At 29.7% G+C, this 12191-nt stretch overlaps 1 protein-coding gene across 2 annotated transcripts in view; it reads left to right on the top strand.

The window, feature by feature from the left end:
* The window catches only part of LOC114328744 (tyrosine-protein phosphatase non-receptor type 13-like), a 1179517-nt gene that overhangs the window by 870178 nt on the left and 297148 nt on the right, over positions 1-12191 (top strand). For both annotated transcript variants that reach the window (XM_050656417.1, XM_050656421.1), the window contains one exon: positions 189-376. In XM_050656417.1, coding sequence (XP_050512374.1) covers positions 189-376 — 188 coding nt within the window. The remainder of the gene's footprint in view (positions 1-188; positions 377-12191) is intronic.

Raw genomic sequence — 12191 nt, 5'->3', positions numbered from 1 at the left:
CTCGACTAAGTGTAATCTTTGTACTCGTATTTTTGCATAATGTTCTTTGTAATATTGGTATAACTTGTGGTTGAACGTTTTCTCCATATAATTTTATCGCAAATGGGTTTCAGTAGCTTTCTTTCAAAACAACTTTGTCACTATTACTGTGCAATCAAAATAATTTTGTTTTTAATATTTTGTTTCAGATGGTGCCTTTGGCAGTTCTTGCATACCAGTTGTTACTCCCCAATCCCTTCTGTTCTCTTCGAGAGGTAGGGTCAAGCTTTGTCCTAGTACATTATTATGCGATGGAAAGCTTTCTACCCATCTCATGGGGTATTTGGCCCCGGAATATATCCCAAGGAAAAGATTTACTGATACCGAACTGGAAAAGGTAAGAAACTTTATTCAAAGATATAAGCAAACTTAAGTAACAATTTAGGTAAGAAGTAGCTCGGGAGAAAGACATTCAGAGTAGAATAACGATTTGCAGAAACAATACAGGGTGAGGCAGATAAAAGTCCTATTAGAAATATCTCAAGAACTAAAGGCAACAGGATTATGAAAATCGGAATAAAGGGGTTTTGAAGAGTGATCTATTCAATGAAAATATTTTCATCTATTTGCTACTTCCGGTTATACCGGAAGTTGCTTATAACTTCGTTTTTTAAAGGGGCACCCTGTATACTTTTACATTTTTGGATTCTCCTCGATGTCTTCTTTCTTACAATATTAGGTTTTGTAATGTTGTACAGGGTAGTTTAAAAGATAATTACGTTTTTTTTCTTAATTTCGTAGCAAAATTCACACCCTGTAGAATTGTATTAGTTTGTCTTCGAAAACTATATTTATGTTCAAATGGTTTTTAATATAGTCTACTATTAGTAAAAATTGGTAGTATAGCTAATTTTTTAATTTGAGTATACAGGGTTGGTCGAAACTCGGAAAGAGTATTCTATGAGTTTTCTTAAATGGAACACCCTATATTTTAGTATTGTAATGAAATGATATTTTATGATACTTTTTTATTTCTTAAGCATTCCCTATACCTAACTTCTTTTATTTGAGCCTAATTGTTAATTGAACCAACAATCTTAATTACGTAGTTATTTTGATAGCTCAGCCATTATTGCTAATTTTAAGGATCAGACTAGATTATTATGTATTCATTTCCGAAAAATTATTTGTGATTGAATATTTTCACGGCCAACCTAATAACATTTCACGTATTTTTTGTTACAATTAATATTTGGCTTGAATCACTCATAACTCACAATTTAAAGCAGTTAGGTATAGGGAATGCTTAAGAAATAAGAAAGTACCATAAAATATCATTATCTTACAATAATAAAATACAGGGTGTTCCATTTAAGAAAACTCAGAAAATACTCATTCCGAGTTTCGACCAAACCTGTATACTAAAATTAAAAAATTAGTTATACTAACAATTTTTAACAATAGTAGACTATATTAAAAACTATTTAAACATAAACAGTGTTTTTGTTGTCAAACTGCTACAATTCTACAGGGTGTGAATATTGCTACGAAATTTAGAAAAAAACCTAATTATCTTTTAAACTACCCTGTATAATATTACAAAACCTCATATTTTAAGAAAGAAGACATCGGGAAGAATCCAAAAATGTAAAAATATACAGGGTGTCCCATTTAAAAAACGAAGTTATAAGCCACTTCCGGTATGACCGGAAGTAGCAAATAGGTGAAAATATTTTCATTAAATAGATCACTCTTCAAAACCCCTTCACTCCAATTTTCATAATTCTGTTGCCTTTAGTTCTCGATATATTTCTAATAGGCCAGTTATCTGCCTCACCCTATATAGTAAAACAATTACTTCAAAGGCATGTCTTTACAAATTTAATCGTCTTTTTACTATTACATATACTTCACTAAAATTAACAAAAATTAATTACATCATATTTCAAAAATGTATAAATATTTTCAATTTCTTTGCAACACGAAGATGCAGCAGCTGCATAATACTCTGGTTAAATCGGAGACTGCAGGAAGAGTCTATACCGGTTTTGGAGGTCTTTTCCCCCTCATCAGTAGTCCCATAACCTCTTCTCTCCGATTTCTCCAGGCATCACACTTTGGGCCTTTCCGAATTGCAAAGAAAGAAATGTCACGGATGAACTAGAGCCATCTACCGAAAAACAAAGTAAGTTATCAATCGAAATAGCACAGAAAACGGCAATAAATATCGTTCCCATACCACCAGATTGACAACAGGTGGAATACTTTCTTTGGTTACACCTACTGAGATTTTCAAAATTTATAAATCAAACAGGATGCCGAGGAAATTAATAGGAGAGAAGAGGATATGGGACTACTGATGAGGGGGAAATGACCTCCGAAACCGGTATAGACTCTTCCTGCACTCTCCGATTTAACCAGAGTATTATGCACCTGCTGCATGTTCGTGTTGCAAAGAAATTGAAAATGTTTATACATTTTTAATTCACTTACTCTTTTGTAGGAGTATTAAGGAATCTTTCTTGTTGGAACTTTTACCACGCTGAGCAGATGAGTTGTGAATGATTTAAAATTCGCTCATCTTAATTTCCTCGGCATCCTGTTTGATTTATAAATTTTGAAAATCTCAGGAGGTGTAACCAAAGAAAGTATTCCACCTGTTGTAAATCTGGTGGTATGGGAACGATATTTATTGTCGTTTTCTGTGCTACTTCGATTGATAACTTACTTTGTACAGCATATTTCTCTTGTTATATTTCGAATCTGCCAAGTTACTTGGCAGACGTCAGTAGGCCAAGATAGTTGTTTGAGTTTTCGGTTAGGGATTCTTTATGTTCCCGGAAGGTATCCATTAACATAGGCTTTAAGCCTTTTCAGTTTTACAATTTTACAATGTAAATTGAATTCTGAATATAACCGCTGTTTGGTTCTGAGGCTATTAAGCAAACGCAAGAGTTCACTGATGATGGACTGATAGGTTCGAAAACGTTCTGAACACATTTATGTAATAGATTTAGATTTTTCAAGATTTTTAATTAAATTATACCTACTACTAAGGAGTTGTTTACTTGGATGTTAGAGTTTGTTAATAAATAAACCTTCTACTGGAAAAATTGCAGCAGTCACCTTTTTTTTAGATAAAATCCCCCTAAACCTATATTAAATTTAAAAAGACTGCAATTAGACCAGGGCAGATCTGTGAAAAAAGGTCTATTTTTGGATGTGCGAGGTGCCATTCGGATTTTTGCAGATAAATTTCGAAAAACATCGATTTTTTTCTAATTTTTTTGCTTATAACTTTAAAACGTTTCATTTTGGAACAAAGTCGTTGAGAAATAAAATAAAGATAATTGAATTTTGTATGATAAACGACTGGTTAAAAATATCTTAAATTATTATCCTTTCTGCAAAATAGCAATAAATACAAAATAAGTGGGCAAAATAAGCCTGTTTTTATTCAATGTTTTTCAACCACTTAGAACTTAGAACTTTCGTAATTCGCTTAGAAAATTCTTACAGCATACTTAAATCGTTCACCAAATTTTATTAAAATCGACCTGATAGATTTTGCAGAATAATTTTGCAATCTAATTTTTTTTTTAAGTTTAAATTTTTTTAAAACTTTCTGAAGAAAAAGTAAACCATTTAGAAGTTTGCTAATTTTTAAACGCTTTTATTTAGTTCAATAGTTTGCGTCAAATCTTTAGACGTTAATTTGAGTGACTTTTCTCCAATGTAATTATTATGTTTATTATATTTTATTATTATATTTTTTATGTTTATTAATTGTTTAAATAAGAAAAACGATTTTAATGGAAAATGCTTAAATTCTCTTGTTTTTTACCATGTAAAGACTTGAAACTTTTACGGATTGTAGCTAATGATATGAACTATACATAATTTCACTTTTTACGTTAATTGTTTACGTTATGCTTCATAAATAAACAATAAAGTTTCCAATTTTTTGCCGATTCCGACTACTTTTCATGTTAGTACATCATATGTTTTATACATATTTTAAGAAACATGACGATATATTTTAATGTTTGAAAAGTGTAAGACTAATAAGTAAAAAATAAAAAATTTAGAAAAAAAAGTTTTTAAGAAACGCATTTCTTTAGTTACGAGTGACTAAAATTAAAAATATTATAAAAAAAATCAACTAAAATGCAAAAAATAAAAAAAATTGAAAAAATCTAACACATTCGTTAAAGAAAAGCGTGGGGCAAAAACCGTTTATTCGATGAAGATGCGTCACGCTTTTCTTTGACGAATGTGTTAGATTTTTTCAATTTTTTTTATTTTTTTTCTTTTTAGTTGATTTTTTTATAATATTTTTAATTTTAGTCACTCGTAACTAAAAAAAAGCGTTTCTTAATTTTTTTTTTCAAATTTTTTTATTTTACATATAAAGAAGTTCTTTGCCTATCTAATACACTTTACAGAATTAAAATCGGATTATTTAAGCGGCCTCAGCCCTGTTTTAAAGTTATAAACAATTTTTTGGCTTATAAACAAATACAGTGAGAACGTTTGAGTTGGCATAAATTAATTTTCTCGAGAATAGGCGTCTCTGGAGATAAATCCCGAAACAGGTCGATATTTATTCTTAAATTCTAGTGATAGCTCAATCGAAAGGCTATTCAATTTTGTGTTCACTATACAGGGTTTGAATTAAAAAAAAATTTGAATTAAATTAGTTCCAATATTTAGAATACGTCATCACACCCAGATGGATGACGTCACTAGTATGATATTTATGCCAAAAAATTATAATTTAAAAACAAAAATCGATCAGTTTCGGGATTTATCTCCAGTCTCCCATTCTCAAGGAAATGAATTTATTCCAACTCAAACGTCCTCACTGTATTTGTTTATAAGCCAAAATATTGTTTATAACTTTAAAACAGTTCTGAGGCCGCTTAAATAATCCGATTTTAATTCTGTAAAGTGTATAGAGAACCTCTTTATATTTAAAAAAAAATAGCAAAATTTTTAAAAAATTTGAACTTTTTAAAAAAAAATTAGATTGCATAATTGTTATGCAAAATCTATTAGGTGGACGGTTTAAGTATGCTGTAAGAATTTTCTAAGTCAATTATGAAGGTTCTAAGTTCAAAGTGGTTGAAAAACATTGAATAAAAATAGTCTTTTTTGCCCCCTTATTTTCTATTTATTTCTATTTTGCAGAAAGGGTAATAATTTAAAACATTTTAAACCAGTCGTATATTATACAAAATTCAATTATCTTTATTTTCTTTCGCTACAACTTTGTTCCAAAATGAATCGTTTTAAAGTTATATGCAATGAAAGTAGAAAAAAAATCGATATTTTTCGAAATTTTTAAATATTTAAATCTTAAAGTTATATGCAATGAAAGTAGAAAAAAATCAATATTTTTCGAAATTTTTAAATATTTAAATCTTTTTATTAATGTTCCGGACATATCTGAGAAGGAGCATAAGTCAATTATAATTATTGAAGTTGTCACCTAACTTTATCTGCAAAAATCCGAATGCCACCTCTCACATCCACCTCAAAACAGATCCGTCCTGGTTTAAATATCTGGGACATGTCATCACGTCTGTTTCGACTGCGTCGAGTACTGTTTAAATTTAATTTTCTCAGTTTTGATTTCAAAAAATTTAAAACATCGCCTAGACAACTCAAGATATTTAATATCCCAAGGTGCTACGACTATGAATATTTTCCTTCAATCTTTTATACCTAAAATCAATAAAGTTTTCCAGACTGGATCGATCTTGTAAATTGTAATTATACTGGCGGTTAAAGCTCGATTGTTCATTGTTTAATTTGCCGATGTCAGGAGCGAACATTAAGACCATTCAATGGTTACCTTGACCGCACACATCGTTGAAAAGGTCCCAATTCTACCGGAAGCCACATATTGACTTCGCTTTATTTAATTGGTATCCAGCCAAAGGGCGGCATCCGCTAAACTTTCACTTATATTAAAAGGTTCTCGTCAATATGATGTTTGCAAAATGTTGTTTAAAAAAATACTGGCCTAAAAGGTACGGGTAAAAACTAAAAGGTACGGGTGTCATGCATTATAATAAAGGTTAAAGCTTTAACTCTTTTTGGCACACCGGATTGAAATTTGAACCACAAAATTTTTGCTACATGTTGCAAAATTACAAAATGAACCACTTACTATTTTATTTTTATCAAGTTACACCTACGCAAGTGGTTTGTATTACTTATAGTCCAGAGAAATAAGGTTTTTGTCGGAACACTTGAGCAGCCAGGTTTCAAATGGGTTTTTTGGGTACTATATACCTAATACATTATAAATACAAAAACGCCCGTCACAGTTCGGACGAGAATTTTAGTTATTAACAAATAAGGGTCAAAAATGGCAGTTTCTTCGTTTAAATCGCTACAGGTATAAATAGGGTTACTAAATATCTTATTTAGAGTATTCATCTTCTAGTAGATGAGCAAAGGTGTAAAATGGCAGTTTTCGAATTTTGGTCCGATCATTTGTTGCTTCGCTAATTGCAAAAAAGACTAAAATTTCGAAAATAAAAAATTTGCTATAACTCTTGCGAAACTGAACTTAAGGTTTTGATATTTCACGAAAAGTTGAGTCAACCAGTACATATAATGCCCAAAAAATTTCAAGATTATTCGACGATTAGTTTAAATTTTATTAAATTTGTTTATCCCAATTTTGCAATGTTATTGTTCAGAAAATAATAATGATACAGCAATTCTGTGGAAACCACATGAAAGAAGAATACTTATGTATTCAAAATGTTTAAAAAAATCAATAAAAAGTCATTTCTATCATTCCGAAAACATTTTACTAAAGTAGAGTCATTTTTGGCTTCTAAACAATTTGAATAGCTTTGTTAATAGAGAGATATCGAAACCCTATTTAACATCGTCCTTTAATAAAAGATCCTTTATTTTGACATATACGCAAGCGCAGTATCACGTCCTTTATTTTTGTCCTGTAATAAAATACAGGCCGCCTGTATTTAAGGAAAAATAAAGGACAAAAATCTTTTAATAAAGGATTCTTTATTTTGACGTAACGTGTCAAAAATGTGACAAATTTGTCAAAAAAAGAAGAAACAAGAAAAGAAAGGCGTCTAACTTTATTTATATTTATGTTTTTATCACATCCCACATCTTTGGATATTTTTGATCTAAGTTGAAGTTTTGTTTATTAAAAAGAACTCCTAAAGAAAGAGACAAAAGTTTATTCTCAGATATAGATTATTAATGTTTGACCCAAATCAATATAAAAAAGAATATTTAAGAGCATTGAGTTATTACAAAAAGTTTGTAAACAGGAATTTAAATACATACCTATAATTTTTGTAAATAATTTTAAAGTGTTTAAATCAGACATAGAATTTCTTTACAACTCATTTAAACTCCAGACATTTTTGTATAGAAATAAATATTTTTAGTACAGATATAATATAAGATATACCTACCTAATTTCAATTAGGTAATTTGAATGCACAAATATATCATCATACATGGTACTTGAGACATTGTGGAAAAGTTTAGGATTTGTTAACAGTTAACATTCTGCATTCAAAGGTTGAGTTCAATTCAACAGATATATAACATAAATGGTATTAAAATATAAACGGGTTCATACGATAAATCAAAGGTTTAAGCGGTTTAAGTATTTATTTTTGAAATTTTAATTCTTTATGTATTAGAATCTATAACGTTTTTAACCAAAAATATTACACTTTCATTTTCGTGCTATCAGCTTTTGTTTATTTAAATATACTGTCAAAATAATTCATCCACCATAAAGCTAATTCCTCTATTATTTTTGTCCTTTAAAACACTTACTTTACTTTATCGTGTCCGGACATAGAATTTCAGCCCAGTTTTGGGTTTGGGCTATGTCTGTTCCATCTTTGTTGCCGAGCCACAAATCTTCGAGGGTACAAGGATAGTTGCTGCATGTAAGACGATGTTCCATATTCTGTATTTCTCCAGTCACAGTTCACATCATCTTGGTCTATTTTCCCCCATTTTAGAATGTTTGATTTTACTGGAGCGACCCCTGGTCATATCCTATTTATAGTTTTCCGTGTTTTAAAGTCTAGGTCTAGAGATTGTCTGGTCCATTGAACCTAGGGAAGAGGAAAATACTCATCCTGCACTGTTCCAAGGAAGCTTTTCCTGGATTTTAGTCGCTTTTGTGGCATTCGAGCTTTGTATAGGGCATTCCACTCATCCAGAATCTGTTTAATTTCCTATATGTGCTCTGCAACGCATCTGTGTATCAACGGTTCTACAAAACCTGTTAAACAATTTGTTTGTTCATATATTTTTGCTAGTTGTGGAAGTCCTTTTAACGGAAAGTGATAACATATTTTAACGGATACATAAAATCAAACACCAATATGTATTTATAAATTTATTAAAACACTGCTAATAATAAAATACTTAAAATCAGACACCAATATTAAACTATATATACTATATTACTATACCTATTTATTTTTAACTTATTAGCAAACTGCAGTCCAATAAAAATAAAATTATCAACATTAACCATTTAAACTTGCCTTAAATTGAGAATAATTTTAACACAAACAAACACACACAAAATTTAGTTGCAGTTGCACTAGATTTGCTCCTGGTTGAAAATGTACTGCCACAGCTTGTTCGATTAAATCGCAGCACCTTCATATTTGTAAGTACATGTAAAACTGAAGAAGCTCGTATTATTCTTTGAATAAAAGGTAACTTGCATCTTATTTCACATATTAATATTTAAAATTTTCTCTTCAAAATACCAGATGTTCTTTCAATAACAATAATTCTTGAAGCAATTTGTGATTAATAGTTATACAGCACTTCAATTGCTGTCTGAAGATTTTGCAATGGTGTCATTAGGTGGTTGAGCACTGGATATACCCTAGCAAATACATTGTTCATAAATTCTCCATTTCATATATATGCAAAAGTATTTAACAACTAATATAGTATCTCTAATTTTTTCACTTCCATGTTGTACAATGAGTATTATGGGTTATGTTGTTCTTTAAATGACAAAATAATTAAATTCAACGATCTTATTTAAATTTTTATCTTTTATTTATAAGATCTTATTAAAGGAGGTAACAAATAGAATTTTATAGGTTATTTACGTTATTTTTACATTTACAAAATTATTTAATGTCATTTGTCAAAATAAAAGATTTCTTAAAGCTGCGTTTCGAGTGGTTTCGATAACTCTCATTGCACATGTCCTGTATTTGTCCTTTATTAAAAGATACTGTAATAAAGGAACTTTTAACTCCGAGTTTCGATATCTCTCTAATATTGACTGTAGAGTAAATCTACTTTGGGATTTCAAAATCTAGTATTTTTACACAAATTAAAAAAAAAACTTTTTGCCTAAGTTACTATAAATAAGGTATTTAATTACCCTATTTTCACCTGCAGCGATTTAAACGAAAAAACTGCCATTTTTGACCCTTATTTGTTAATAACTAAAATTCTCGTCCGAACTGTGACGGGCATTTTTATATTTATAATGTTTTAGGCATATAGTACCCAAAAAACCCATTTGCAACCTGGCTGCTCAAGTGTCCCGAAGATGGTATCTTTTTGCCTTATTTCCCTGGCGTATTACTCCCTCTGTCAATATTAAGTATAATCTCTAATTGGTAAAATTGGCACGGTTTAGTTATCAGCCAAACGCAAATAGTTATCAGTTGTTTCTTCAAAAGTGAGGTCATTTTACACGTGCAATTGAATGTTTCCGTGAAGCAAGAGTCTAGAAAATCTATAAAATCTCGTTCCGCAAAGAATGTGTATATCAGAAAAATCTAGTTATATTTTTATCTTCTTCTTCTTTACGTGCCATCTCCGCGACGGAAGTTGGCAATCATTATAGCTATTCTTATCTTAGATGCTACTGCTCTGAATAGTTCGGTTGATGTGCATCCTACCATTCCCTCAAGTTACGCAACCATGAGATTCTTCTTCTTCCTACACTTCTCCTGCCATGGATGTTCCCTTGTATAATTAATTGAAGTATGTGGTATCTCTCTCTGTTACCCCAGGCTGTGGGTGAAAAATAGGTCGATTTCAGGATATAATTCAGGAATTTTTGAAATCTATCAGGTGTTGTAAAGGACGATGCCAGGAATAACTTATACTAAAATGTAACCAAAAATATTGTGCGCTTTTTTTTATATTGTGATTTTCATTTGTTAAATTTGCAATTTTTATTGATTTTTAATTTTGCAGCTTAGGATTTTGATTTTAGAGAAAAACTTTTTAATAGAAAGTTGTAGTAATTTAAAAAACCTACAATTTGAGGTACAGTAAGTTTAATTTGGTTAATTGGTTATTGCAAAACAGCCTGCGAAAAGTCCAAAATAATTTTTTTTTATTTTTTAAAGCTTTGAAATGAAGATCTTTCAATTCCAAACATAAAAAAAATTGTAAAGCCAGATTAACGAATTCGTTGCTTAGATATTATAAATTGTTTATCCCAAGAGGTCAAATGTCGAAGGCTATAATTTTTTGATAAAAAATCGTAGAGAGTTGGTGAAACATCCAATCTCCTTCTAAAGAGTTATATTTTCATATTCTGATGTAAATAAATGCGTAAAACATTTTTAAACCTCTAATTTTTGGGTTTGAAAATAAGGGGGCAAATTTCGTTATAAACATTTAGAGCTGAAGCGGCCCTGTACATCCTATGAGTTTTTAACTTACAGATTATTGTTGCTGAAGATGAAACGAAGATTTATAAAAAAATAAAAAATTTCTACGACCAACTGAAGCCGAGATAATTTTTGGGTTTGAAAATAAGGGGGCAAATTTTGTTATAAACATTTAGAGCTGAAGCGGCCCTGTACATCCTATAAGTTTCTAACTTACAGATTATTATTGCTGAAGACAAAACGAAGATTTATAAAAAAATAAAAATTTTCTGCAACCAACCGAAGCCGAGATAATTGTTTTTTTGTCTTAAGTCGTAGTGCTTTTATTTATAACAATTAAGAAATTATTTTACAGTCATTGACTAAAGAAAGACTTATATTATCTTAAAATAAAAATTATTATAAAATTTAATTACATTTAATTCTTAAAATTATTTTTAAAATCGGTGCTTTTGCAAGCGGGCGAATTTTGCAAATCGCCCGGCTGGCTTCAAATCCGCGCGGTCGGAAAATTTTTACGTAACTTGTATTAAATTTTGACAGAAAATAATTAAATAATATTACCATTATAATATACAGTCTATTTACCACTGTATTTGTTTTTCTTGATAAACTTTTATATGTGAAATTTCATTTCTAAAGAAATAATATTACAAAAATGATACATATATATGAAATATATTTTTAATTTTTTCATTGTTATATAAATATAATAATAATAATGTTACTTCTTACTATAATATACAATATAAAACTTTTTCTTCTTGTAGTGACTATTCTTTTTGGATTTCACATATAAAAGTTTATAAAAAAAAACAAATACAGTGGTAAATAGACTGTATATTATAATGGTAATATTATTAAATTGTTTTCTGTCAAAATTTAATACAAGTTACGTAAAAATTTTCCGAGCGCGCGGATTTGAATCCAACCGGGCGATTTGCAAAATTCGCCCGCTTGCAAAAGCACCGATTTAAAAAATAATTTTTAATAATTAAATGTAATTATATTTCATAATAATTTTTATTTTAAGATAATATAAGTCTTTCTTTAGTCAATGACTGTAAAATAATTTCTTAATTATTATAAATAAAGGCACTACGATTTAAGAAAAAAAAAACAATTATCTCGGCTTCAGTTGGTTGTAGAAAATTTTAATTTCTTTATAAATCTTCGTTTCGTCTTCAGCAACAATAATCTGTAAGTTAGAAACTCATAGGATATACAGGGCCGCTTCAGCTCTAAATGTTTATAACGAAATTTGCCCCCTTATTTTCAAACCCAAAAATTATCTCGGCTTCAGTTGGTCGTAGAAATTTTTTATTTTTTTATAAATCTTCGTTTCATCTTCAGCAACAATAATCTGTAAGTTAAAAACTCATAGGATGTACAGGGCCGCTTCAGCTCTAAATGTTTGTAACGAAATTTGCCCCCTTATTTTCAAACCCAAAAATTAGAGGTTTAATTTTTTTTTCGCTTTTATTTACATCAGAATATGAAAATATAACTCTTTAGAAGGAGATTGGATGT

This window comes from Diabrotica virgifera, chromosome 1 (genome assembly GCF_917563875.1).
Source record: "Diabrotica virgifera virgifera chromosome 1, PGI_DIABVI_V3a".
NCBI lineage: Eukaryota > Metazoa > Arthropoda > Insecta > Coleoptera > Chrysomelidae > Diabrotica > Diabrotica virgifera.
The sequence above is the reverse complement of the archived record's forward strand: the minus strand, read 5'-3'. Positions and strand labels throughout refer to the sequence as shown.